General features: G+C 48.6%; 3 protein-coding genes and 1 long non-coding RNA gene across 5 annotated transcripts in view; 1 reads left to right on the top strand and 3 right to left on the bottom strand.

Moving 5' to 3' along the window:
* Positions 1-430: 430 nt before the first annotated feature.
* plxnc1 (plexin C1) lies at positions 431-8,405 on the bottom strand. The gene is made up of 31 exons (XM_037243209.1): positions 7,230-8,405; positions 7,045-7,167; positions 6,483-6,614; positions 6,313-6,413; positions 6,139-6,244; positions 5,902-6,070; positions 5,740-5,842; positions 5,603-5,678; positions 5,489-5,530; positions 5,287-5,420; positions 5,045-5,224; positions 4,699-4,807; positions 4,353-4,532; positions 4,131-4,298; positions 3,975-4,071; positions 3,802-3,903; positions 3,636-3,739; positions 3,528-3,569; positions 3,337-3,461; positions 3,071-3,269; positions 2,743-2,889; positions 2,492-2,660; positions 2,327-2,427; positions 2,178-2,250; positions 2,081-2,115; positions 1,926-2,021; positions 1,683-1,846; positions 1,476-1,623; positions 1,276-1,416; positions 1,135-1,209; positions 431-936 (listed from the first exon to the last, which is right to left on the bottom strand). Exons 1-31 carry the CDS (start codon positions 8,238-8,240, stop codon positions 799-801), a joined length of 4,590 nt encoding a protein of 1,529 aa, XP_037099104.1. The 5' UTR covers positions 8,241-8,405; the 3' UTR covers positions 431-798.
* Positions 8,406-8,808: 403 nt separating this feature from the next.
* rerg (RAS-like, estrogen-regulated, growth inhibitor) lies at positions 8,809-17,039 on the top strand. Its single transcript, XM_037243484.1, has 5 exons — positions 8,809-9,053; positions 10,812-10,951; positions 15,425-15,481; positions 16,166-16,239; positions 16,354-17,039. Exons 2-5 carry the CDS (start codon positions 10,891-10,893, stop codon positions 16,762-16,764), a joined length of 603 nt encoding a protein of 200 aa, XP_037099379.1. The 5' UTR covers positions 8,809-9,053; positions 10,812-10,890; the 3' UTR covers positions 16,765-17,039.
* Positions 14,705-16,282, bottom strand: LOC119117316. The gene is made up of 3 exons (XR_005096483.1): positions 15,407-16,282; positions 15,221-15,320; positions 14,705-15,058 (listed from the first exon to the last, which is right to left on the bottom strand). It is a non-coding gene; the product is annotated as an uncharacterized LOC119117316 (long non-coding RNA).
* Positions 17,040-19,749: 2,710 nt separating the features above from the next.
* Positions 19,750-27,979, bottom strand: part of LOC119117206 (synapsin-3-like) — a 28,962-nt gene continuing 20,732 nt past the window's right edge. For both annotated transcript variants that reach the window (XM_037243374.1, XM_037243373.1), the window contains 8 exons: positions 24,600-24,662; positions 23,957-24,099; positions 23,673-23,747; positions 23,483-23,585; positions 22,267-22,398; positions 22,169-22,187; positions 21,940-22,090; positions 19,750-21,833 (listed from right to left, as the gene is read on the bottom strand). In XM_037243374.1, coding sequence (XP_037099269.1) covers positions 21,710-21,833; positions 21,940-22,090; positions 22,169-22,187; positions 22,267-22,398; positions 23,483-23,585; positions 23,673-23,747; positions 23,957-24,099; positions 24,600-24,662 — 810 coding nt within the window. In that variant the 3' untranslated portion in view covers positions 19,750-21,709. The remainder of the gene's footprint in view (positions 21,834-21,939; positions 22,091-22,168; positions 22,188-22,266; positions 22,399-23,482; positions 23,586-23,672; positions 23,748-23,956; positions 24,100-24,599; positions 24,663-27,979) is intronic.

The raw sequence follows: 27,979 nt of genomic DNA, 5'->3' as shown, positions 1-27,979 counted from the left end.
AAGACCTGACGTCACATCCGTCAATTCAAATCTTCTTCTCCTGATCGTCCAACGACGCTTGGCACACTGGCGCCACCAGGTGGTCACCTGTCATGGTGACTACTGTGGAAAAGGTTGCTTCACTGACTGTACGTTTCCATCAGTGGTTCTTAACCTGTAAATTTGTGATGACGCAGAAGTCACACTGATTTCCTGGTATGTAATTTGTCACTCGGACACTCCATTAGGTACACCGCCATTTTCAGGTGTACCTAATAACAGGCCACTTCATTAGGGAAAAAAACATTGTCAAAGCTGAACAGAAAGTGAAACGTGCCGCGCTCGCCCTCACCCCCGCCTCCTGATTGGCTGGTTTCTTTGTGACGTCACGAGGTGTACCTAATAACAGGCCACAGGTATGAGCTTTGTTCATCTCAATAAAATGTTTCAATTCCAAGACACTTGACAAACCGTTTTTTATTTCCCCTTTGCAAATGAAATCACTTCACAAACAATAAGATAATACGACACATGCAGGCGTAACATCAAGTTTCCTACGGCAAACGAAGATTAGAAGCCCTCATTGTTCTCTCTCTGCCGCGTGCATGCATCACACCAGTGCCAGCACCTCTTGGGCCGGACCTGGTTCTCACGGCCCATTTTGGGAAGTGTGCGTGTGTGTGTTGGACTGGGGGCCCAGAGTTGGCGGCACGGTCCACCCTCCTCCCCTGTGGTCAACGGTTCGGACCGAATACCCCGGGCGGTGGGAGATTAGGGGCGGGGTCAAATAAGCACAGGAGATGGGAAGGTAGAAAATAATTATTTGTGTTGTCCATCCGATTTTTGGTTGCTCGAGGTCCAAGAACAGCTCTTCAGTTCATCAAACGTGTCCTTCACCCTTTGGAGTTGCTTCTTCGCCTCACCGGAGACCCCGTCTTCTTCCAGTTTGGCTAAGATCTGTGTGTGTACGTGCGTGGGGGAGTGTTAGACAATCTTCTGTATGTCTACCCTGTTCTGCAAAGAACACCGCGCTTATTGCTATAACAAAGCGTTTCATAAAGATTTCCAAAGCAGATGCACAAAGCGCTTCGCCAGTGACCTCCAATGATCTTGCCGATAGTCAAATCTATAACTAGCAATAACGACTTCACTAACCTCTGCGAAGTATCGCTGGATGGTCTTGTAGAGCTCCTTGAGGGCCGCTCCTTCATTGAACTCATTCTCGTGTTTCTGAAAAGAAAAGCGGGCATTGTGTTAAAACACTTCATGTGTTTTCTTTTTCGGTTGTTCAGTCACCTTTGACTCCTCCTGCAGGAAATTGTAGAACTCAGCGCGCGTGATGGGCGGCTGCTCTCGGATCTGCCGGTAGTAGGCTTTCACTTCCTGCTTAAACTTGGGGATGTCTTTGGCGTACAGCAGCTTGTTGGTCGGCGCGTGCTGCCGAGGAGAAAGAGTCTTGGCAAAGGCGGCGGTGGGGTGCCGGGGGGGGTGTTTACCTTGCCCAGTTGCGTGTCGCTGAGGGAGAAGGAGTCCATGAAGGCCTGAGCCGTGACGGACAAGCAGCCGTCCAAGTGGGGACTTTTGTCCATGTCGAAGACGAACTGGGGGTTCTTCAGGATGTTCACCCAGAAGCGCAGAGGTAAACTGCAAATGAAAAGTTAGCCAATAGTTGAACTACTATTCCACCAAAAATAGTTCCAAACCTGTTGGTCTTCCAAATGTGCAGCACATCTGGATCGGGGATCTTCATGTTTTCTGCTTGACTGTCCAAGAAGTCAAAAAAGTATTTGACGGCTAGTGGCGCTCTGCAGTTAGGAAGCCCCCAAATAGACCTGAACAAGTTCTCGACAAATGAATGCACGGCCACCTTTCAAGACACAGACGCACAAGTGTGATTTCCTGTGCAGACAAAATAAAAACCTAACTTCGAGGAAACATTGTTGCACCTTGGTGGAAAGCAGTTTGGTGAGGTGCACTTCCTTCAGTTTTAACTTCTTCCTCTCCGGACCCTTCCCTCGGTCCTGGTCCACATCGGGGTCAATCTGCAGGGACGCTCGTGTCTGTTAGTGCCACCATGATGCGCGTGATGTCACAATCTTACCAAGTGGAAGTATTTGCCTGAGAAGTCGTGATCATCTGGAAGGAAAAGATTGTGGATCAGACGAGCATTTTTGATGCACTTGATGCTTTCAGCTCACCTTTCAGGCTACTCTGCGGGCTCACTGAAGGATTTTTTCTTGAGAGCACCTTGATCGTAGCTCCGTCTGGAACCTCCACGCAAAAACAAGAAAAGAAATTGCAAACAAAATGCAACCACTCAGATTGTAAACAGTGATGGATGGTTCACCTTGTAATGCTGGAGCGTGTTGAGCATGGTCACCTCCCCGATCACTTCCGAGCTTGCGTCCACCTCGTCAAGCGCGACAAAGATTCCGTTCCTTTCAAACTCTGCGGTACGGAGACGGCGTCATTTTCTTTTTCGTCCATCTTGCGTTATGGTGCCGACGCCTACCGATAGAAACGCTCGTGTGCGGGCCGTTGTAAGGGAAGCCAAACTTGGCCTTGAAGGTGGTGAGGATTTTCCCCTTGACCTGCTCCACCGTATCGCAGTTGAGGGCGAGCACCTCCAGGGGTTCGCTCACCTCGCCGTCATTGCCCACCGCAAACAACACCTTCAGCCTCTGCACGCACACAGATAAGACTTGACTGTTTGTTCTAGTTTCATTTCTTTCTGGCTACTTCCTCCTTGAAAAAAAATTCTACCAGAGCGGTGAAGTCCTGCGCCTGCCAGAGCAGCCAGTCCTCGCTGAGCGTGTAGAGAGCTTTCTCCGTCACGCAGTCCACAGGTCCTCGGGCGATCTGCTGCGTGAGGGCGCTCACCAGCAGGAACAGGTGCTGGCCGACGCTCTCCTGTACACAAGCGTGCGAGAAGGGGGGGGGGGCGGGGTGCCCAAGATGTGGCTCAGCAAAGAGGAATTAACCCGAGAGAGAAGTGACACAATCTAGAGGGAAACGTTAACTGAAAAAAGATCACTTCCTGCCAGGTACGAAAATGTCAATGACACAAAAAAAAAAAAAAAGTGCAACAGACCCTCAAGAAGCCGTAAAGGCAGATGGACATCCAGTTGGTGAGAAGTTTCTCCACGACCGTCTCGGTGCGGCGAAGCATCATTTTGGGCTGAGCGGCGCTGTTCTTTTGCATCAAATCCTTCAGCAGGACCTCCATCACCTCCGTGAGGTAGGACAGGTCGCTGTGGAGCGCCACTGTCAACAGAGAGGCCAACGCGCACCTGCGACGGACGGGGTGGACGATTGGAGTGTGACGATCAAACACATGGAAGGACAGCAAATACCGACTTGTCTTTAATGGTGAAAGTCTTTTGCTCCTCCACGGCGTGCACCATGCACGTGAGGAAGCGCTGGTCCAGGATGAGCTCGGACAAGGCCTGGCAAGCCTTGTCCAGATGAACCTTCACGGCCACCTGATCCAGAGTCAGATCTGGTGAGTCACAGCGCAGCCCACGCGAGGACTCGGGGTCCACCTTTACCTGACCGACGTCTCGCATACACGACGCCATCAGAGCTTCGTTCTGCAAAAAAAAAAAGGCGGGAGGGGTTGAGCTTTGGCCGAGAGTCTCTCGACAGGTTCCATTCACCTCGGGGAAGAAGATTCTGGAAGCAAAGTGCTTGTAGTCCAGGAAAGGAATAGCGCCGACGTTCTCCATCAGGTCGGCGTTTTCCGTCTGCATGTCTACAAAACCTGTGAGGGACAGTTGTGATTGTTCTCTACCGTTAAGAAACTCAGATGAGCTCGGGGTCCACCTTGTCTGATGTCATTCCTGATGTCAAGTTCCAGGTTTTCCACGCGCTTATTCATCTTCATCGTCAACTGCTTCTGCTGGCGCCGGTAAACCATCATCACCACTGAAAGATGAAAATAAATGAATATTCTGACACGAGTGCCAGTTTTTTGGGTTTTTTTTGCCGTGCCCGACCGAGGATGATGAAAGGTATCAGGAAAAGGACGAGCAGCATGAGGGTGAGAAGGTGGGACGTGTTCTGCAGCGTGACTGTCTGATCGCCGTATAAAACCTGCGGGCGGGAACAAATTGATGGGGAGAAGAAAGCGCAACCCAAATTTGAATATTCACCTTCAACTGACGGAAATTCACATCAGGCACATTTTGAATTTCGCAGATGAAAAAGTCCGTCTGGTTGTCGGTGTCTTTGGCCTCCATGACGCAGGGGTAGTCTTTCCCCCCGTGGACCCCCACGGCCGTCACATCCTTTATGCTCATCTCCAGCTTATCGGACGTTTTCTGCAATGGAAGAATGACGTCATCCGCGCGATGGTGCTGAAAAGGAAGACGCACCTGTATGGTGACGCGAACATCCTCCCCGGTCCTTGTGGAGGTGAAACTTGTAAAGTGGGGGTCGGGATAGTAGATGATGGACCGCGGGCAGGCCAGTGTTTCATTGGCGACTTTGAGAGACAAACGGCTGGGCAAACCAGTCCCAGCGCCCTCAGCTGCGGGTGTCGAGTAAGTCAGATTCTGCAAAAAAAAAAAAAAACTTTGATGTCTATAGCCGTCAATGGTGGTGAATGAGTTAAGATTTACAGAGGGGGGGAAAAAAAAAAGCAGAAAGCATCATTTCAACATGTTGCTTTCAGGAAATTGCCTCATGCTAAGTCAGCGCGAAGTGTGCGTGTGCCCTCACACAGGAGCTTCTGTCGGTGGGAAGGCTGACTTCCTGTCGGCTGTGACTGTGCAGGACGCCGTCCACAACTTCAAGGTTGGATCCCACCAGCAAGATCTTCCTCTTTCCACTACACAGCACAGAGAAGAACATCAATATTGAGCCAATCTGCTTTTGCAACCCAAAAAAAAAAAAAAAAGGCAGTCAGTCAACTCATCTTGAAAGTGCCACTTTCGCAACGCAGAACGGAAGTAGCGGGTGACTTATCACAGCTGAGCGTCGCGAGCCATTTCAGCAGCGCTTCCGAAAATAGCGTCTTCGTTAAACCCGAGTTGTCTCGGAGCTCCTTGGCAAAATGGACGCTTACCTGCTCCAGGTGCTGTTCGGCGTCACAGAGGTGCAGGACGGCAATGACGTGTAGGTGAGCGTGCCGTTGCCATGGCAGCCGCCGTCCGGGAGGACGGCGCACAGGCCGACCGTCCCTTTGCCTTGGCTGGCGGGAATGTGGAACATCAGAGACACGCCGGTGTTGTTCCACACGAAAGACCTGCGACCAGGAGTCAAAATGAAATCGGCTCCACTTGATGACGGTGGCTCCAAAACACTCACTCTCGTGGCACGCAGTCCATGTTGGTGTGGATCCTCACGCGGGTCACGCCGGCGAGGTTGCGGCCCGACAAAACAGCCCGGTTGTGGCCGTAGAAAGACACAACATTGGGGCTGACGGAGGAGATCTCCGGCTTCGAAACGGAAGCACACATTGTTACTTTTTCCTTGAAATGTCAACGGCAGATAACGCCGGGAGACTTACCGGAAGGTCCACTGGCGATTGGATTGCTTGGCAAACTTGGTCCTGTTTAAAAAAAAAATTAAAATGTTTTAACTTCCACTCATGTTGCGTGAATTTAACGACGGACACGCTTGCATTCATTTCTCCTGCGGTAGCCCAGGAACAGCTGCCGTTGCTCCAGCTGCACCCGAGCTCAAAACATCTCCGGCACCTGATAAGAAAACACATTGAGAAAAAGAGGAACGTGGCAACACGGGACTGTGTGGACTCACAAAACGGCGGGAGGCGAGCCCTTCACGTCGGGGCACGTCATCAGCGTTATCCGTTCCAGAAATCTCAGCGAGCCCAGTCGGAATTTCACCGTCACGCTCAACCCTGCGCATTTTAAGGAGGTCAATAATCTGTAGGTCACATCACGGCGTTGATTGGCCAACCTCGGTTGGGAGGCAGCGTGGCGTTGGAGAAGATGCAAGTGCACTGCGGGAAGATGGGTGAGGGGCCGCCCCGGGTGCAGAGCTCGCCAGAACTTGCGGAGAACTGACAGGCAAAGATGGAGCTGGTGTTTTCGGCCGTGCTCACGTGCGTGCGTACGTCCAAGCGGATCTGAAGGAGGCGAGGGTGCGTTAGGGAATAATAAAAAAATAAAAAAAAGGCAACGTTTTATGACACACCTGAGCGCCGCTTTCCTGGGTCACAGTGAAGGAAATTTTCCTCTTCTGGTAATCATCGGGGAAGGACAACCAGTCGGAGTCGCGGCAATCACTTTTGAATGTGCAACTTCAATAAAAAAATAAAAATAAAATCATCATCATCATCAAGTGGAGTAGATGACGCTGCTGTCCAACCTGTTTTTGGCCCGACACCAGACACAGACGGGATCCTGCGCCGACCAGCATTCGTCCAGCGTTTTGCGGGTGTGGCAATTGGACACGGACACGCGCTGCACCTGCGGGACGACCTCCAGCCGTGACCTTAACGCCCACTCGAGGCGTTACGACAGCGACTGGACACCCACCTGGTTACTAAAAGCCGCGTACACGTGTTTACCGTCCACTTCCAGGTGCATGGCGGGAAATACTTTACGGTCGTCGGCGGTCCGGTAAAGGAACGTTGGACAAGTGCCGCGAAGGTTTTTGTCCACGTTGAGCTGAAAACGAGAAGCGTGCATTCACGACAGCTGAGTGTGACGAGTGGGCGGTTCAGCCATTAGTTATCGGGAGAGAAGGAAATGGCCCGGCATAAATAACATTTGTGACATGACGTTGGGCACGTGTGGCCGTTTTACAGAGTATCGCTTGCATTTGCTGCGGTTGAGGTCAAACGCCGCCGAGCCGGCACGTGACCCACCGTTGCGGGTGGACGAGGAGTGTCGCTTCCTCTCTTGACATGAGCCAAGCGTGCAAGTGTTGGGTAATGCTTCTTTAAGTGAAACAGTGTACCGGATGTTACTGTTATACTGAATTTGACATGGCCAGCGCTAATTTTTATTTCCTGGAACTGGTGGAGGGAATTATGAGAAATGAGTTATCTTAGTCCTATTTTTTTTTTTTTTTTACGTCACAAATCTAACAACTCACCTTAATGAGCTGTCCATCAGCAGTCCCAACAAAGAAGACCATCCAGGCACCGTGTGTCGAGGCCAGAACAGACGTCATGGAGGTCTGCTTGAAGAGCACCTTCAGTGGCTGCAGCACTTTGGCCTGGCCAGCACAAGCACGTTACGCAAAAGGCCGACCAGAGCGGAAAGAGGTGGCCGACTAACCTGAAAGTTCTGGTTGGCGCATTTCACGGCGGTGCAGAAATCCGGGTCTTTATTTGCTGGCATCGTGAGATCGGGAGTGATGTCAAAGAGAAGCAACAAGGTGTCGCTCTGATCTCCGTCCACGTGGAACACGCCAGCCCACAGTGCGGGGGGCGCTTCGGACGGGACCACCGAGGAGGCCAGCAGTCTGCTGCCCTTCTTCCCGGGGAGGAGTAGCGATGCGCCGCGCAGCGATTTCATGGTGTCCGTTTTCTTTTCCTGGGCCTCCAGCCAGATGAGCCGAACTCTGTTGACGTTGCCGGAACGCACGTTGGCAAACAGATAAATGACGGAAGCAATCTGAAATCCGTCCACAAAGTCCACGTCGCCGGCGCTTCTAAAGAGAGAGTTGGAGCCTTGACCGGAGATGGAGAAGATGCCGGCGCCATGTTTGTTGTCGGTGTCGTGGAGGTACACGGCCTCCTCCCTTAAACTGTTGCACGACGTCTCGCCTTTGTGATGCTGGATGGCGGTCATGATGTAGAAGTCCCGCTTGGTCCTCGGGATGGCCACCAGGAGGGCCACCGAGGCGCTGCTGCTGCGCATGAAGGGCCCCACCAGGATGAGCTCCCTGTGGAGCACCGAGGAGATGTCGGCCAAGGCCAGCAGCTCGCAGTAGCCGCACACTTTGTCGGTCACGCCGCAGCTGATGAGGGTTCCGTTCTCCACAAAAGGCAGCAGCACGTTAACGCTGAAGGTCTCGTTCCATGAATCACCGTCCACTCTGGAAAACTGAGCTGCGTCACTCTGTCCCGTGAAGACGCCCGTCTGCTTGACCGTGTGGACCGGACTCAGGTCGCGGCTCAGCTGGTACAGTTTCTCCTCCGTGGCAACATAAATGGCGTCAGGTGTGGTGACAAAGTGGCGGATGTCCCCGTCCACCGTGAAGTGTCCACTTGTTGTCACCAGGCACTGAACTTGTGGCCAGAGAAGACAAATGAGAGGGATGGACAGAAGCTGTAGCGGCAGCATCTTCTCGCTGTGGTGTCAGCTGGAAGCCTCGCATGGCTCTCAGTCGGTCGCTCTGGAGTGTTGCGTCAAGAGCGCACAGAGGAGAAGTGTCTCAAGTGGGAGGGAGCACGCATTCTGGGCGTCAAACATCTACTCTTTCCGGCGCGGTTGCTGATCTTCAAGGGCACCAAACTGTCCTAGAAAAGAACAGACAGACACCGATAAGAAATGCATGCACCACATTCAACCGGCGCATTCAAAATAGAATATTGAATGCGGACACTTTAATGCCTTAAATAAATACAATAAACATTTCAATAAGTGCCATTAATTCATTAAAATTTTCATTTATCAATTAAACAGTAACTTTAAATAAATGTCTCATTAATGTTTCATGTATCGATTTTGGGCCTAATCGACATATTTATTAAGGGCAAACTGCTGCCCTCTTGTGGTTAAGAAGAGCACAACACCAACATGTCATTGTTTTTCTTTTAAGGCGGGTTTTCCCCTGTGTCGTCGACAGCTTCCACTAGATGTCGCTGTCGGCAGTGTTTTGGTGTGACTGCAGGGGCACGCAGAGCTCATCGTCACTGTTGGGAACTCCGCGTCTTATATTACCGCCGGCCGCCCGCTTGAGCTTCATTCACAGCAGCGAGGGAGCTGCTGTTCATCCTCCCTCCCTCCGTCCTTCCTTGCATCCATCCTTCTATCCATCCAGTCGTCGCATCCGGCTGTCCACATCTACCCGGAGGCATACTTTGATTTATTCCCTTCATCTCCTGCCCTGTTTCCTCCTCTCTCGGGAATCATCGCCGGCCGCAGCCGTCATTGGTGAGTCCTTCGCTTGGGCGTTGATGTCAATCGGGGGTTGAAGAAGAAAAAAATTAGCGACACTTTTCCATCGGGCTCTAACTGCTCTCATCTGTCTTGCTTGGGAGTCACGGCATTGAAGAAATATGGATTCCTTTTCGCTTTTAAAGGATTGTTGGAATTCCGAGTTCACTATAAAAGTGTCAAGTGGAGCGTGCGTGGGTACAATAGCAATTCGCTTTCATTGCTGATCTTGAACACATGCGCGGCTCGAACTTCTGCTTCTTCTCGGGTCACGGGACATAATTGGCATTCACAAGCGTCCCCCGGCTGTTACGTAACGCTCCGCCTCCCGGTGGACTTCGGGGTCACCCTGCGCATCTCTCTTGCCAAATCCGCTCTGGCCTCGCTCGGCGTTTGATAGCAATGTTGTTGCACCGGCGGCGTCATTTTGAGAAGGAAATGAAGGCTTGATAAGTTAACAAGCTGGACTCAAGAATAGCCCCGTGTGAAACTTCAGCTTCAGTGGACAGCTTTCAATTTTTCACGCTGTTGTCCACGTTTGCCGTCACTACACAAGTCCGTGCGCATTTTGATGACAGGCCTGCGGTCGGCCGTCTTTCTATAGCAATGCGCTGCAGCAGGTCTCCTCCCATGGTTTGGAAGTCGGCACTCTGTAATCTCCTCCAACCTCAGCACCGCCCCGACTCGTTTCTCAGGGCACCGAAAAGACAAACGGGCACCCGGGCTGGAGAAGAAAAAAAAAAAGAACACTCAGTTTGACAGAACAATTTAGAAAGGAGGAGCTCCACCCGTGGATCAAAGAGGCACACTAATTGAAGACTCCCCATAGTTTGGTAACCTCTAACCTCATTATTACCAATTTGAAAGTTTAACAACCAATAGCAATGAAATGACTCTCGATTTGTTTCCCAGAACCCGAGTGCTCATCGTCCGTGAATCAAACGCGGTTTGAGAACGGGAAACAAGTGGCGAGGACGCCCGTTTGTCACTTTAAGGGGCCTCTCAATCAACTTCTTCTGGAAACATTTGCTGACTCCTCGAGCTACAATAATATTTTGCTAAAGCGCTATCAATCTTGGCTATTGTTTCCACAAACGTCTCTTGTATCAACAACGCAAATGGCAAAAAAGACGGACGGGAATGGCAGGGAGACTCGCTCGCTGGTGTTTCCCCTTTGCCGCTGCGTGGGAGCTGCTCTCGGACTGCAGTGATACCGTGACAGAGCAAGATAGAAGAAGGAAAAAAAAAGAAAAAAAAAATCAATGGCTCAGCCAGGCGAGGCGTTCACTTACTGGTCTGATTATACGAATGGCAATTTGTTTCGGTGGGGAACTTAATTAATAACTTCATGAATGACTGCATTCCAATTCACAGACACACACTCGAGGGCACACTTTGCAGTCAAGAAGTGGACGTTGGGGCTGCTCCATGTTTGTCTCCCACACTGGGATTAATAATCATGCTAATCAATCTTTAACAGTTCAGGCATGTCAGCTCGACCCCCACAAAGAGGAGCGCACGGCCGCCATGTATGGGCATGTGTGTGCCAGCATAATAAGGAAATGATTACAGAAGCTCCCCTGAGTGTGTGTCCCTTGGAGGTTTGCCCTTCCCCAACGGCAGCCAGTGAGAAGTTCAACAACACCTCTCGGGCACCGAGACTATTTTTACAGCTTCCAATAAGGATTCTCTTCTCATTTTTCTTTTCTATATTGAAACACGTGGTGACATGATGGAATTGCTCTTTGCCCGCAGACGGCGTTTTCTCCCAAATGGAGCAGGAGATGGCCGGCTGACTTGAGAGCTTGCTGATTGGCTCGCCGAGCTCCACGTCATGGCTAAAAGTCCGGAGGTGAAACTCGCCGTCTTAGGCCGAGCAGGGGTGGGCAAGTCAGGTAGGCTCCCTGTGACTACAATTGTGTAAATGCTGCCCCCTACTGGTTTGGCTCACTTTCAAGGGCACACACTATTTACATGTTTAACGAATGTTTTCTGTCAACATGATTCATGGCAACGTAAAAATCCCGACGGGGTTCGTTAGCAGAATCGCAGTTGGAACGTCATTTGGCATATCCGATCCAAATGAAGCCATTGATTGCTTTGCAGCAGCGCATCCACCAACCTCATCCGAACGGAAAATCGACGCTCTCATCAAGAGCCCTTTTCTCTGCACGGACGTCGTGCGTCATCGTGCGCGTCCCTCTCTTTTTTACCCAAAATGGCAGAAGGATGGCGTCGACGGGTGTCAGGTGTGAAGCGCCACGTAGCCCCCCCGCCCCCCCCCCCCATTGATGGCGACAACAATGAGCGGCTCCCGTCTAAATATAGCAAGCTTTTAGCGGCGAGCCACAGATGCTAATGAAGCGCTGCTACTTGTAAACATGCCAAAAAAATAAATATAGATCTCAAATCTTAAATGTTAGCAGAACAAATTTCAAGTCGGTGATGTTTGGACCCCCGCGGAGACACCCGCCACCAATCGGCGTCAACTCAAGTGTGGCTCCTCTGAAAATGTGCAGCCGCTTAGTCAGGCACAGCTCCACTTTGTCTTAATATTCACGATGTCATTTCTAGAGACGTGTTTTGGTGGTGGCTCGTGTTCGGGCTGCCACGCGGCAAGAACGCCAATTACGTAATCAATATCTATTGACATGAGAAATGTAAACAAACTAGGTCACGCCAGATTTGCTGATTGTTCACGAAATAAAAAAATCAAACATCCACATTAAGACTGTAGACTGGCAGATTTCCATTCCAACATGCATAAAAGGTTCTGTCTTGTTGGTGCTCATTGTTTACGACCCGAGCGAAGGAATCTTGGCGGTCTCACGGAAAACCTCTTCAAAGCCGCCAACATTTGTCTGATTTGTGATTATTGGAGATGGCGATGAAACCAAAAGCGGAGTTTACCTTGGAATCCGAGCGTCTGTTTGCACTGGGTCAGCGGGTCATCAAACTTTTTTTTAATATCTGTGATTTTTTTCTTTTTTCTTCTCACAGCTTTGATTTGCGTCAGTCCGGACTTAATAACGTACGATATAAAGCGATCGCATTACCAATAAAGTCACAGCGGGATAAGATATCCTCACCTGATGTCATCTCCGTCTGCTGTAAAAACAAAACGGAGGTGTGCGTTTTAATAAAAGCACTTTGACGAAATACGTTTCCTAGCGTGAGCGAGTGTACCAGGCTTGTGAAACATCTCATGTAACGCTCCCTCGCCCCTCCCCTCCCTGCTCGCTTGTCTGAAAGCCAGACAGCAGAACGAAAACAAAAGTGCCAAACCTGTGTCGGTCGGCTCGGCGAATTTGCCGCCATCGGGCGATCGACGTGAACGCCGCAAGTCATCAAGGGGGCACGCAGGCGGGTCGTGCGAAAGCGCCAGGAAAATCTGGATGGACAGACAAGAAAGCGCTTTAATCCAAACATGATGTGGTTCAAAACGTTTGAATCGTACTTTTTATTTCTTCCCTTTCATCTCACAGCGCCGCTCCGAAAAAAAATACGCTGACTTAAATGCAAGATCGGCAATAAAAAAAGCAAATTGTGAAAACAAGAAGGCAAACTATTTTTCATAACTGGGGCCAACTCTCCCTAACGACCCAGGCTAAACATAGCTTTGACATTCCTCGGCATGAATTACTACTTTCCTATTAGCCAGGGACTTGCTGGTATCTTGAGGATGTTCATTTACTGTCAGGGAACACAATCAATCAACTTCCTGCTACAGGAAATGACATCGGGGCACAGTAATCAATTCACTGATTGGATCTTCACAGCCATGAGGCCATTAGCTCCAGGACAGTCCCGGCCGGTCGCAGCATCTGCGCGTTCTTTTTGCCTTCATAATAACATTCCTCCGGCAGTCTTATCAAGCCATCGCGGCGGTTTTACTTTCCCAGATAAGAAATTTGGAAACAATCCCGAGTGGCTTTCAGAGTCTGCCGCCTTGCATGCGAAGTCAACGCGACGGCTTGCGTAAGACCTTCGTGAAGACAAAGTGAGAGGGGGGAAAAGACAAAAACATTTGCGGTCGTTTTCACCCTGCTGTGAAAAAAAAAAAAAATGGCCAGTCATCACACTTGTAGGAAAGAGGACTCGTCTCTGGAGATAATTTGACAGAGCTGGCAAATCCTGCAATTGGTTGCCATGGAAACTTTTGTGTCGGAGCAAAGGATTATTTAACATCTGCGCACAGTAGTGAAAGCACTCAAACTGTTGTAACTCTCAAATTCTTATCAATGTGCTTGCCTTCAAAGACACCTAAACCTTTTTTTTTTATTTTAAAATAAAAACCTTCTAAAATGACTCCTACAGGTAGCTTGTTTTCCACGCACACGTCAATGCAATATAATGACGATGTCAACCAGTAGGTGGGCTTGGAGCGGAATTATTTTTAGCACAAAGCTCCGACGGTTCTCAACCTGAGCACATTGTGCTCTGGCGGTGGAACGATGACGCCGGCATTAAGGTGTGGCGCTTGACTCATATTGAATGATGCTGCCGTGCTATTGTTGGAAGCAAACAAAACAAAATGCGACACATAATCCAAACGCCCTCCCTTGGTCTAACCCTCCGGAATGTGAGCTCTGTTTATTGCTTTTTTTTGTGTGCAATCAATAAGGACTCCGGTGTCCCATTTTGCGGCGCCCTCCCGAGACCTTGGTTATTGTGCACCGCTGGCGAAGCTTCTCTAAAGCACGCGGGAGGGGACTTGCTCTGATTTTACGTTCTACTATTTGCCATAAAGTACTGAGGAGAAAAAAAAAAAAAAGCATTATATAAAGCCAGTTGTGAAAGTCAAATCCCGGTCACCAAAAGTACAAAAATGTGAAAAAAGTAAGAAAGAACGTTTTGTAAACCGTGCAAGGCTTTCAAGGCTGCGTGCAGTGAAATTCCATGCCGGGTTTGACATGACGGAATCAATTAGCGGCTGCGCTCTGCGGCGCTGGCTTTGTGGTCTCATATTGGTTGGAAAAAGCCAAAGTGCCAAAGCGCTAATAGTCAAATGGCTGACACAGCTAATTGGCTCGTCAACCTTTTAGCCAGACCTTTCCCGTAAGCTCTTTGCAGGGTGTCGTGAGTACTTTCTCACTTGATGACACTGACACTTTTCTTGAGGGGGGGTATCACAGGGGGGGGTCCACAAAACAAACCCAAAAAAAATATTCCCCACCCGCCACCCCCCAGAGGTTTAGGACTAAAAAAAAACACAAATACATTGTCTCTCAACATTTGTCATGGCTATTTGTCCTTTTCTTAAAAATTAAACACGGGCCAGCGTGTTCTCCCAAGAGCAGACTTCAAACGAGCAGTACATTTTGTTCAGACGGCGATGACATGTTTACTGTAGTCTTGGGTCACTTTTTTACTCTTTTGTTTGGAAGGGAGAAAAAAAAACACGAGTCGGACTGTCTGATCGGCGAGGCCATCTTACTCCGACAATTTTCTATATTTGAGGTATTCTGGCAAAGCGAGCGAGGGGCGCGACCTGTTCAGAAAGCGGCTTTTGTCGCTTTTGTGGATGATTTGTCCGCCTGCGTCGGCGAGCCCGAGCAATTTCGCGCCGTGGAAAATGTGCATTAAAAGGATGACAAAGGGATTGAAAGGATGTTTAGTTGATTGGCGGCGGCGTTCATTGAAGTGCTTTCTTGTGATGGGATCGGACTAGCGATAGCGTGCACTTGTTACCCCGGCGTGATCCTTTCGGGAATCTGGGCCACCACGTTCATATTAACAAAGGCTCCTCTTTTCCACGCCTATACATTTATTCCCTTGGGGGGGGGAGCTCACGTTACGTCTAATGAGGAGCCGAAGCTTGTTCTGCCTCGCTGGAATCCAGGCCAGTGGAACACACGCGCGCCAGCCATAATATTAGGCACACCTGCTAATGAGACCCCACGTGGAATGACGGCGTCGTTTTGAACCGGAACGTGAAAATAGGGATTGTCGAACCCTCGAGAAACCTTTCGAGGCGCATCTTTGCTCAGCCCCTCCCTGCCCTGCAAAAATGACAAATTGAGAGTTCGAGCAGCTCCATACGAGTGTAATGAAACGTGGCAAAGGCACTCTGGCCAACAAAAAAAGCCTTTTTGGCTAGTTGAAAAGAGAGGCCCGGCTCCTAATGGACCTTTTTCACCCCCCCTTCGCCTCGCCAAACATACCTGGATGCGTGGAGTCAAGTGGACCTCTCGGGGTTCTTTAGAAGTCACTCAGGCACATGATGGCTCCTGTGGAGAGTGCATGCCTAATGTTGTGCGAGGACTACCAAGGGATATCATAAAAGGAATTTATTTTCAATTGGTATTATTAGAGAGCACATAGTATGTCAACAATATCTAATGTCCTACCTGTTGTTTTTGTTGCAGCGTTGGTGGTGAGGTTTTTGACTCGACGCTTCATCTGGGAGTACGACCCAACCCTCGGTAAGAGATGGCTACGAGAAGGGAAATCAAATCAACTTTAATTATCAATCAATTGTTGGAATTTTCCAGTCTTCTACTCAAGTCACCAAAAGGAGCTCCAGTGTAGACTTTAAGTGCTTCCTTGGTTACCACAAGACAAGGTTGAGGAGCGTAATGGCAATAAGAGCACTTTGGAGGTTGTCCAAACATGCCTGTCAGTAAATGGCCGCATGTTGAGTGCCACGAGCGCACGCAAAGCAAGTAACATCATCATCGTTAAACGCGCGGCCTGGACGATTATAGCATTTTATTTAAGTGCCTTCGCTGCCAGTACTCCGAAATAATGTTGCCGTGTTAACTGCTAATGAAACTTTCCGCTGAACTCACTCAACTTCCCATCGTACGGCCAAACCCGAAAACAAGCGAGCGAACTTGCTATTCTCTGTCTGAACCTTAAAATAAAAAAAAATAAAGGATTAGACGGAAATGATTGTCTTTGTACCAATACCGATTGCGTGACGCACTACAGCCGCTAAAGACAACAAAAGTGAGAGTAGAATCACAAAAAAGAAAAACACTGTCCAAATTCCCCCCAGCTGAGATTATTTAACGGCAAATCTCGGAACATCGGGGGATTCTGTTTATACAGATGTGGCTTTACAATTGGAGCAGATAGCCTGACCTGCACCGTTTTGTGCCATACAGAATCCACCTATCGCCATCAAGCCAATATTGATGATGAGGTTGTCACCATGGAGATACTGGACACAGCGGGGCAGGTGAGGTTCTCGTCCGCTCTCCGTGCTGGTCGAATGTGATGGAAAAAAACGATGATGTTTGTCACTTGTACATAAAACAGTACGTGACCTCGGTTCCTCGTGTCTCGTCCTCAGGAGGACAACCAGCAGAGGGAAGGTCACATGCGCTGGGGCGACGGCTTCATCGTGGTGTACGACATCACCGACCGAGGAAGCTTCGAGGACGTGGCGCCGCTCCGGAGTCTTCTGGAAGAAGTCAAGAAGCCCAAGAATGTGCCCTTGGTCCTGGTCGGTAACAAGCGCGACCTGGACCACGCTCGGCAGGTGACCACCGAGGAAGGCGAGCGGCTGGCCGCCGAAATGGCCTGCGCCTTTTACGAGTGCTCGGCGTGCGCCGATCAGGGCGCCGCCGTGGCCGAGGCCTTCCACGAGGTGTGCCGCGAGGTGCGGCGGCGCAAGGCCGTGCAGGGCAAGGCCAGACGCCGCAGCTCCACCACGCACGTCAAGCAGGCCATCAACAAGATGCTGACCAAGATCAGCAGCTAGGGGGGAGACGGAGAAAAAAAATGTACAGTTAATGTTCACTGTTGATTGTTTCCCAAATGGACTCGATGGGACTGCACTAGGTACTCGTTTCTCAGCCAAACGTGCAATATATCTCGCCTTTGGTCATGTCCAATAATCATCAACTGTGTAGGACTTGCTATGCTATCCCGTTTCTGACTGCAGCTAGATCATATTCTCAACAAATCTGTGTGTGTGTGTGACATGTCTTAATAATGTGTGACGATTAAAAAAACGAGATGCACTGCATGCCGTTTGGAAGGTCACTTGAGGCTCATGGCGGAATTGAGAAAAAACATTTACATACCGGCACTCCCCCCCCCTCCCCTCCCTACTTCACATTTAACACCGATAGCTAATTAGCAACACAAGATAAGGCAGATGGTCAAAAGCGCAGAGACAAATCATCAATGACTGAGTGGTGAATGAGTAAAAAAAAAAACCCGCGATAAAAGTTGTCATCGGCGTCACATTTTGGACCTCGTCTTGTGTTAGCTTGGCACGGCGGTCTCGGCCGACGTCACGCGGGTGTTTGCTGTCCTCTCTTTCGGCAATTTGAATGACGTTTATTTTTCCCCTGCGCTCCTCATTGTAGCGTTACCATGACAACCAAAGCCTCACTACAAAAAAAAAAACATTCCGGCTTTTTTAAAGTCCTGTGGCGTGAAGTAGATTGATGACGTTGACTACATCACTTATTGAGAGCGCCATGAATGCGGCCGTGGCTTAAAAAACGACTGATTTGGTGTGGGATGTGTCTATTTGCTGGACATGACCATCACTCTGCTGATCTCATTAACGTCTCCCGGGGAGAAAGAAATGCTCTCTGGAGTGCAAATAATTCTCCTGTGTACTTGCCAACGATTAATTTGGACGTACTTCCTGTTTGTCTCAGGGTAAATTTAGCTCACTGTGGATTTGGGCCCACGTTGATAAACATGATGGACAGGCGGTGGGCAATTGGGAAAACTATTTTACGGCGTGGACAAAGTAATCCCAGAAAGATGATAAAAGTGCTTTCCTGTGGCGTTTCTTTTTTTTTTTTTTTTATGTTTCCCTCTTGATGACATTTTTCCATTGTGAGACAGAAAGGATGGAATTTGAGTTTCCTAGTGAAATGGAACTAAAAGCCCTGCAGAGAGGAGTAATGTTCCCCTCATAAACATTCACGGTCGCCCAAAGTCGTCTCGCTCTGCTTTTTTTTCAGCTCCGTCGTTCTTCTTTAAGTGGCTGACAACATGTTTAAGTTGAGTTGTAGCACGCTAGGAGGAAAACATGACCTGTTTGACTTCAAGGTCACCGTCGTGAAGATGTTTTTGTGTCCAAGTACTTGAGATTGCATCATGAGAGTAGAAAGAAAGGGTCTTTTTCAGGTCAAATGATTTGCTAGACTTGAACACAAACGGTGGAGCAACCCATGTAGACAAATATAGCAACACAAACAGGCATATCATTTTTAACTTCTTTTTGGGGCGGTACTGTAGCTGAGTGAGTCAATTGAGAAACTCTTCTTCATGATTATCACTATATTTGGATTATACTGCCCCCTGGTGGCATATCACGAATCGTACAATGTGAGCTGAATTAACGCACTAAATATGACAAAAATGGTTAAATTCTTTGCGTTCTATTTAACTATGTATCTTTTTTTTAATGCAATACCAAATTTTACTTTGTAAAATTCTTCTATCCATTTAAAGAATAAACCTCGTATCTCAAGCTGGTACAGCCTAGACAGGTTTTTACTCTGTAAATATGTTTTTGGGGTGTGCAAAGAAGCATGATAGTTTCCATGGCAACCAAGCTATTCCAGTGGTGGAAAGGTATACAAGAGGCAGGCCTGAGGTGACGAGAGCTCCATGCCGGAGATAAACCCGCACATAGTTTTTGAACTAGCACCACGAACTCAATATCATTTTCAGTTCCGACGAACCTATTCAAAGAAATTCATTTGACCTCAGCAACTCATTTGTCTGTTGCTAGGAAACGAGAAAACATTGACCCGTTCGTCCGTGTCGAGAATTGTTTGGGCAGCGTGAAAAGATGTGCGTCACATTCAACGCACCAAGCGCCGATGACAAACTTAACGTCGAAGAAAAAAAAGACTGCGGAAGTATTGAGTCACAGTGCTAAAGAAAACTTGAAGGACAATCGGGAGCGCGCAAGCCTCCACAAGGCCAAACAATCCAAATGAGGATGTGCACCTTGAATACTCGCCTACTGGATCAGCCCGGGTGGCGTCCTTGTATATCTATATAAAAAAATTTCAACATTAAAAAAAATTGTGAGGCTTGCGTGGGAAAGCATCAACACAGACAGAAGAGCCTGCAGGTTGTCCATGTTTACAAGAGTGGCGCCTACGGGCAAGCAAGAACCTGCGGCACAATTGGACATTCCAACCTTGACACTGTCAGAAAAAAAAAAGAAAAAAAAGAAATCACAGCAGCAACGGCAGATTACCATCGTCTGGTATGTAAGGAAGCAAGTGTGAACGGCGGGACGCCGGATGAAGAGATAGAAGAGCGGCGCTGGAGAAAAAAAAGTTGTCATTGACTCTTATCAGGCACTTCTTCACCAAGCAGATCAAGAAAAAAAAATCCGAGCTCAAAGTGTTTTTCGAAATGACCGTAAATGGAGAAAACTTGTGAAGTTCTGCGGATGATGTGGGAAAAGTGCAACCCGTAGCCAGGTGTTGTAAAAGTTCTCACTTTTAATAACACAAGTCTGAATTGCCGGGACGGAAAAAAAAAAAAACAGAACAATAGTGGGGAAATTACAGGAGCACATGAGATGCATGGCACTTCTCACAAGTAAGCACACCACACCCGAGGCACACAAGCGGGATCCGTTTTCATGCCACATTTACACCAAGATACAGAATACACCGAAAAGTACCACCCAGAAAAAAAACAGTTCCGTAAGTACAATGACTACAACTTTGCTCTCTCGACTAGGGGCAAGGTTACATTTTTTTTTTTTTTTAAGTCTCTGTGGCTGCATATTTTCATCAGAGTTTCACATCCTAACAGAATCCAAATCATTCGCTACCAATGGTTCGTTTTAACAGAGCTGGCAATGAATGAGTTAAAAAGCGAGTATTAACTCCCGCCAAGTCACTCGTGTGTCATTATCATGTCAAGAAATTCATTCCCCGGAAGGAGTCTGGTTGCTTGCATTAGTCGCCATAAGAAAAGAAAAAAAAAGAAAAAAAGGGCCCGCTGAGTCATCACTAATGAACTCGTGTGATTTTAATGGACCAAATGGAGCAATCGGCGAGAGTACGGTATGACAAGCTACGTGCTAAGCTAGCACCCAGCCTATCATTGCTTTTAAATACATAAATAATAAATGACATCATGGCATTTAAGTACAGTGGCAGCAGTATTCCATAATTCATGCCGGCGTCCTTGCTCCATGGACAATATGCTAACTAATGTGAGGACACTACATTAGGTACACTTATATTATAAGGCATGAATTTAATCCCTATAATAAAAATGCCTTGGAATCGATTTGAATTGGCGCTTCGGTTTCATTGAGCGTTCGACTGTGGTGGCTGGCAATTTATGCTCTGCTCAGAAAATAAAATTGGATATGACATCATGAATACGGCGAACGGCGCCGTTGTCGACTAAACGGGCCACCGGATGGATTTCAAGTCGGTGGCTACGTCGCTCGATGACGTCACGGCCATTATTGCGTGGCACGTCTTTATTGTTTGGTTATTATGGCTTTTTTTTTTTCACATTTGTAGATAGACACTTTTACAGAAAGGACAACACAAAATACTTTGAAGGGCTCCTAAAAAGCTAATTTGGTCCCTTTGACACAGTGCATAAGTTGATGAAACGAAAGAATTATTTTGCCACTGGTTGCAGTCACGTGTTGGTTGAAGCATATTAAGCACATTTTTGGAGTCAAAAAGAAAACGGATACGCAACATTGAAATTTCTTTTGACCTGAACATACGGCTGACTCAATATTTTTATTTTCAGGTTTGCTTTTTTTTTTTTTCTAACCCGCATTTAGGCTTCTTGGTGATCAAAAAGAGGAGCCAACTGATGTGAGCAGAATTATTGCAAATCAAGGCTTTTCTTATTTTGCAGTAGCGTTACGAATTGTTTACCACACCGGCATGCGCTGAAAACAACATAAAAATACAACAACTTCACCGATACGTTTGAGGATTTTTTTTTTTTTTTTTGTGGAGGGGGGGGGGGGGGGGGTTAACATTACAGTACATTGCGCACAGCCGCAGCAGTTTGCCACCGACCCGACCGGGATGGAAATACTTGAAGAAAAACGAGGAGGACGGAAGACGACTTTTGCATTTGCACGGAAACGCTCAGCTCAAAGGTGAACGGGCTGCGCGACCGACGGCGGACTTATTTTCGCTTTGGTCATGTCAGGCCGAGGTAAAGGAGTCACGAGTGACGCTGGTGAGCCCTATGTACAGCGTTCCCCCCCACGCATTGTTAAAGTAGTGCTTTGCCGCCATCTTCTGGCATCTTTATTTAGAATGGCGGGGGGGGGGAACGCCGTGCACGCTTCCCTTGAGTTGACCGGACTGGTGTCAAGTATTGCCACGGGAGGCCGCAAACTGAGCAGTTGAAATGAATGGCGGCTTTGACAAAAGAAGATGAGGAAATATCAAGCAGAAGAAGCCAGCCAGATACGGAACGCTTCGCCGCGAGAAAGGCCGAGCGAGGGAAAATGTATTATAAATGATATCGATTGATGGATTGGAATTTGGTTTGATTGCGGGCATCCGATGTCTCAAAGGGAAGACACAAAGGTCAAGTCGGGGGGGTCAGCCTTTCTCGTAGCGAAGGTGTGGATATTCACAAAGCAAGGGAAAGCGGAAGCTTGCGGGACTCCTTGACAGACGGACAGGAAGCGGAAGGAGGAGCAAGGCGGAAGGACGCTCTCAGTCAGAGAAGAGGCTGGCGAAGGACTGCCGAAGGCTGCGGATGGTCTCCGCTTTGGCCTCGTCGTCGCTCACGTTGCCTCGCAAAGTCTCGCTCAAGGTGTTGGTCAGCGACTGTGATTTGCTGCGCGGCAAACGCAGCAGTGAATCCGGACGTTTCGTTCTCGCAAAATTCTTATTTTTCTCCCTCCAAAACTTGTTTTGCTTAACAGGTGTGTTGCGACACTTACTTGAGTTGAGGTGACTGTTTCTGAGCTCCGGGTCCGGAATTGTCGGGGAGGGGTCCCGGCTGGAAGGACTGGCTGGGTGAGGTGGTGGCCGAGCGGGCCCGCTGCGGCGAGCCTTGTCCCGACGGGGAAGCCGAGCCTGAGCGCTGCCCCCCTGCAAGCGCCGTGTGCAAACATTCGTGAGAACACACAAACAAAAGCTGCTTACGTCCTCAATAAATTCTTTTCCTACCTCGTCTGGGCTGCGTGGTCTACGGATGGACGCGGGAAAAAGAAAATGTTTATCATGCACAATTCGCGCTGGCTTAGGTTTCACATTGACAAAACGACCTTGACTGAAGATGGCGGCGGCGTGGAAACTCCCAGCAGCACCTGGGCCATCTTGTGGAGGACCAACTCTGTGATCAGCTGCTTGTCCTCCTCCACGTGTTCACCAATCAAAGGCATGGAGCTGTCCATCACCTGCACATACACAAAAAAAATGAAATTCCAATTCTCTCCACTAGATGGCAGTGTTGCACCACAGCACAATTTCGCAATTCCTCTCCACAGAGGCCTCTTTTTAATTCATCACTATCCCACTGTGGGGTGTGACCGACCGCCCGAGCCGAGGATCCACCCTGCTGATTTATTCGGATCCAGAGTCATCTCGCTCGCTGGCCCTTTGCGGCTCGGGAAGCACAAGGGTGTTATTCTCCTCTTGAATTGAGCTTTTCTGTCTGGACAATGCAGTCGGACGGCCCGGCCGCATGGGAAAGTTCACTTTTGTGCAGTCTTCACGGAGGGAATTACTCACTCGTGAATGAAAATAAAAACATTCGCAGTGACAAATGCTCATTACGTTTTCGGCTGTGGTATTTTTATGATTTCACTCATAATCTGAAAAGTTTGGATTCACATGTTAATCAACAGCAGTGAAGGCCACATTAGCCACAAGGGAGAAATGTCACGCAACAAAAAGCAGATCCCAGCTATGATGGACGGACGGATGTCGCCTGCCACGCTCAATTAAATTCCATCAGGGTGAAAGGCCGGGGGCGGATAGAGACGTCGGAGAGGAGGCGGAAGGAAATAGTTTGCATGCTGTCACTGCTCGGGCTCGGGGGACCTGCTGCGTGTTTCCCCAAATAGATGAAAGTTAACGCAAAGAGGGGAGGTGTGGGCCACTGTTGACCTCACCCCGTGGACAGATAGTGAGTGAAAAATGTGATGATATGGACATGTCAGATGTCTCGCATCAGCCTGTTTCCTCAGACCAGAAGACGGAAGCGGCCCTTTTTTAAATTTTATTTTAATATTGAACTTTGTATCTTTTGGGGGCGAATTGAAGCTGAAGTCACGTTAGGTTATTTTCATTCACCCGTCATGGTGTTTGGACTACCGACTAATCATTCTTTCAAGGTTTTGATCACTGCGTACCTTCAAGTGTAGACATCTTGCCTCAGTTGGCCATGATACAGGAAAAACAAAAACAAAATGTCTCCAAGGGAGGCCTTGGCAAGTTCTCACTTATCCTCACAAGTATGTAACCTTTCGGCCGACTGACCTCGATGATGTAATCGTTGCCATCTTTCCCGTGAACGGCCTTCACCGCGCATATGTCGAGGCCGCCGAACATCTCTGCGCACGAATCCACCCACAGTCTGTACCTGGAACACAGCATTGATTTGTTGGCGCCATCTAGTGGCCGCTTGTTGCACAAGTGAAGTGATTTGAGGAGCTTCATTAAGATTCACCTGTCCGTCATGGCGATCTGCTCCAACATGGCCGAGCCCGTGTTTGCCTTCCAGTTGCCTGAAATGGAGGTCCTCCTTAAAAAAAAAAAAAAAAAAAAAAGAGGGGAATGTGAGTCACTGACAATTTGTGAAAAGAATGCTAATGGGCGATGCGTCGTAAGCAGTAGCAGTTAAAAGTGGCAGCGGGTTGTCAGGAAACGGAGATAAGCCTTGCACCAATAAATAGCTGCGAGGGAGGAAGCGACGGGTGATTACGAGCATATTGTTCCCAGCGCACGTCTTACATGTAAGCCTTGTAGTTGCTGCCGATCTTCTGGATGCGGATGTCGTACTTGGACTGGACGTAGGGCTCGGTGGTGGCGTAGGTGCCGGCCAGCGCCACCACGCTGGTGATGTCCTGGAAGTCCTGCTGGTTTTCCACTTTGATCTGTTGGGCCGAGACGTGGCTACTAATTAGAAGGTGCCCAAAAGAGCCGGCGGCGGCCGGCGCTCTGCTGGATGCGCCGCGGGAAGTTTGCACTAGCGCACAGGCCGGATCATGAAAGTTGGAAACATGCGCACGCCGTGGCTTTGAACTACGTCACGCCTCTCCCATTAAGCAATTAAGTGTCGGGCGGAGGGGAGGGGGGAAATGACGCCATGGCGACACAGTCATACACCAAAAATAGACTTTTAAATTCAAATAGTCACAAAATGGTGGCATCGTTTACAGCAGACGATTGGAAATCCCAAAGGAGGAAATTCCAACACGATGAATCCTCTTGTTATTTGATATGACAATGTCAGGAAGCGCCCGGCCCGGCTGACTCATCTTTAACGTAGCGCGGGGGCAAAACAAGACGGCTGGGAGAGATTGCGGCCATAAATGGATATCTCAAATGTGCTAAAAATGTAAATAAGTCTAGAAAACTCTCAAGTCTAACTCACCTTGCCCATGCCAGAGTGGGCGTGGCCCATCTTCACCACCACAGGATAAGAAGGGCTTGTAACCTGGAGAAAAGGATGACACTGCACTTAGAATTTGGCGTACCCCCTGGAGGCTGCTCGAGGCCCACGCTTTTTTTCAATCCCTGGGAAATATAAAAAAAAAAAATGCAAGCATAATGGGAACAATTTTAGATTTGTTTGAGGTCATCATTCCAATCTGACACCAACACGTGAGCAACTGGGAAGAGAACATCCTGCTCAGCAGGAACATTTGGCCCGTTAAATATACAGTAAGACCGATGCGGCGTTGACCGCATTTAGAGAAAAACCGAGAGTGGAAAACTCCTTTTCGCTCGTGCGGGGGAAACGTGGACGCGGTGTCCACGGCGGCGAGTCCCGTGGCATCGGCCTAAACTTCAAGTTGCCCATTTCCAGAACAAATGAGCGGCGAGTTTAGAAACGCGAGTGAGGTTCTGGGAAACTGACGGGAATGGGCAGACCCACAAGCACGTTTGTTTGAGGTGAATTCTCTGCCGGTAAAGCCTTCAAATCACACTCAGAACCAAAATACGTGGACGGAGTCAAGCGTGAACTTTAACAGCTGCAATCTTTCACCTAGTAAGAAAAAGTTTGCACACCCTTTGAGCTGATAATGGGACAGAACAGGGCCTGTCGACAAAATGTACTCTCTCGGCCTTGATTATCGCCTCTGCGTTGGAGCAAAGACAGAACGGAAATGAAATCATCAAAAAACGGCATTTGAATGCTGAAATGGCCGTCACACAGAGATCAGATAGACGAGGTTCGCCACGTATCCGAGAAGTACCCGGTAACGGCAAGGTGTGGATGTTTGTCTTTTGGGAGAAGTGAGGTTTGCGTGGACCGGGCCCACAGACTCCCATTCTTTGTCTGGACATGTTCCTTCCAGTCATTCCCACGAGTGTGGCAATGACGGCACAAGACAGGCGAGGGGGAGACGACCACATCCTCGGCCCCTCCCGCTTCAAAAGCCGCAAAAACATGCAACGTCACCTTCAATGTTATCTCATTTGAGTCATGAGGGCGTGAAGTCGTCTCAAACTTAGAAAAAAAAAAAAATTCTAATTATGTGGCTCTCCTCATTTAGCGTAAATACGACAGACCAGTCCCGGCAAATTATGGAAATACTTCAGGGAAGCCCCCCCCCCCCTTCATCTCCATGAGTCATACACATGATTGTCGCTCAGGTCGGTCCCTGCGGGGAATTGTGCTTCGCTAATTCCCACCCAAAAAGCAATTTGTGGTGAAACTTTCCATGACCCAAAACGCTTTACATCGGTTATCGTGAAACTCCGACACAACACATGGCGCACTCATCCGACATTTACGATCACTTCATTTTACCACATGATGGTGAAGGACGTGGGGCAGACAAAAGCAGGAGACGCTTGCGTAACATTTCCATTGGCTTTGAAACATTGGACAGTAGTATAGCGGTTGTACGGGTAGCTTTCCCCTTACAAATTCACGAGACTGTAAAACTTCAAAAGACATTTTACAGAGCCTGAGCTCATCGCGTCACGAGCATGACACATACGTATAAATTCCTGGATACAAGTTGTCACGGCAACCGTTTACGCTAACAGACTTTTGCTGCTGTTTAACTATTTACAGTCGACGCTGCCTAACGGGGCGAGTTAATTATTGTTGTGAAATTGAAGCTCGTCCGGTTCTCATTATCGTCAGTCCTGGTGTGCCAGCCCGAGACAAAGTAGCGAAATAAAGCTACCCGGTCGATATTTTTGCCGCAGCTTCCATGAGTCACGGTGACATCCTCTTCTTGTAACTACAGGCTACTAAAAAAAGAAGGCAGTTAGTATCGCCTCGTTAAGTCAAAAGCGGAATAAACAAATAGCAGCGCGTGCTGCCAAAACTCTCAAGACGGTTCCACTGCGACCGCCAAAGGTCACGCGAGTACCAAGAAATCTGAAGATTCCCATAAGGGTCGGCTAGACATTCCCTCCTTGTAAGACAAGCATGGAAAAGTGGCGTAAAAGCAAACATAACAGACAGACGCCGACGCAAACTGGCCCTTAATTGTGGAAAAGGGGAGACCCGAAGAGGAATCCCGACTGGAAATCCATTTGGGTTCTGACATATCCTCTTGAGCGGAGGGAGGAAAAAAAAAAAAAAAAAAAAATCTCATTCCAGTGGAAGAAAAATCAGCGGTGCATTGTGGTCAGATATGGAAAAGTACTTTGGTGGCGGTGGGGAAGTTCTTCACGTCTTTCTTGTTGATTTGAGACCAACCTAATTAGTGCCAATCCTAATTAGGTCCAGTCCTGCAGAATCCATTAACTGCGTGACACGAAAGCAAAAGTTTTGCGGCCGAGCAGAAATTCTACAGGTAGGAAAGTTGAAGGCTACTTGACAAGGGAGGAAGGAAAAGCAGACGAGCGCCAAGCGCATACCGGGCCCGGCCCGAATGTCAGCGCCGCCACTGTTTTCAATTAAGAAAGAGGGATGAATGTTCTGGAAGATGTTTGGGAACAGCTGGATTCAGCAACGTACCAGGTCTTGCTCACGAATACTTCCCACGTACACCTTCCCTGGAAGCGCTCAGGTTTCCCGACATTTATCTTTTTCTCCTCGGAAGAACCACTAAAGCCGTTTATTGCTCTGACCAGATGGGCTTCACTCGGATCAATTGGAACGCTCTCGGGACGGAATAAAACGCCCGTTTAGTATATGGCGGGAATATGAGCAAATTTACTTTATGGCTCACTTGCTAGTTGAGAAGAAAAATATATTGTGTTTAATACCAGCATTTTTGTTTACATTTACTATACTGGTATTCAATCAGTGGGTTGCGGGCCACATGTGGCCCAGAACCAAGGCCCGAGTGGCCCAGCGTTTGGTGAAAACGATGGCTTCATAAATAAATCGGTAATTACAGCGACAATTTTTCTCTCTCTAAAAAACGTAAATTGATGCTTGCAGGCCCTTCCTTCCCTCTGCCACGTTCATATTGTAGTATGTAAGGAATGTTGCCTGCCCCTGTGAGTGAAATCATTTGTTCTCTCAAACGAATCAACTTCCCCCTCGTCTCCATCTCCACATTTGGGCATACAAAGTGGAGTCGGGCTGCGACGCGCATGCCGATCTCGTGTCTGAGCGCAGGAATGTCACATATCTGTTATTTCAGACGTCAGGTCAGAAGGCTGAAATAATATCTGACGAGGCATTATCGACGACACGCGGCGGCCGAGCGGCTTCACGTGCTTCCGCTTGATGTCTGCCGCTGTTCGAGTCGCCCGAGCCGATCCGATCTGGCCTCTTGAGAAAATGAGAAAACAGTCAATGTTGTAATCTACTGAGCAAACAACTGACTTCATTTTTGG

Source organism: Syngnathus acus, chromosome 23 (assembly GCF_901709675.1).
Source record: "Syngnathus acus chromosome 23, fSynAcu1.2, whole genome shotgun sequence".
Classification (NCBI taxonomy): domain Eukaryota; kingdom Metazoa; phylum Chordata; class Actinopteri; order Syngnathiformes; family Syngnathidae; genus Syngnathus; species Syngnathus acus.
This window is presented reverse-complemented; position numbering and strand designations above follow the sequence as displayed.

Bases quoted from the DNA above. Each gene is read 5' to 3' on its own strand.
- rerg (XM_037243484.1), top strand. From the start codon at position 10,891: ATGGCTAAAAGTCCGGAGGTGAAACTCGCCGTCTTAGGCCGAGCAGGG. The intron at 15,482-16,165 runs GTAAGAGATGGC...TGTGCCATACAG, and splicing joins GGAGTACGACCCAACCCTCG to AATCCACCTATCGCCATCAA. The intron at 16,240-16,353 runs GTGAGGTTCTCG...TCTCGTCCTCAG, and splicing joins TACTGGACACAGCGGGGCAG to GAGGACAACCAGCAGAGGGA.
- plxnc1 (XM_037243209.1), bottom strand. From the start codon at position 8,240: ATGCTGCCGCTACAGCTTCTGTCCATCCCTCTCATTTGTCTTCTCTGG. The intron at 5,421-5,488 runs GTAAGTCTCCCG...GCTTCCGTTTCG, and splicing joins AATCGCCAGTGGACCTTCCG to AAGCCGGAGATCTCCTCCGT. The intron at 4,808-5,044 runs GTAAGCGTCCAT...TGTGCTGTGTAG, and splicing joins CCGAACAGCACCTGGAGCAG to TGGAAAGAGGAAGATCTTGC.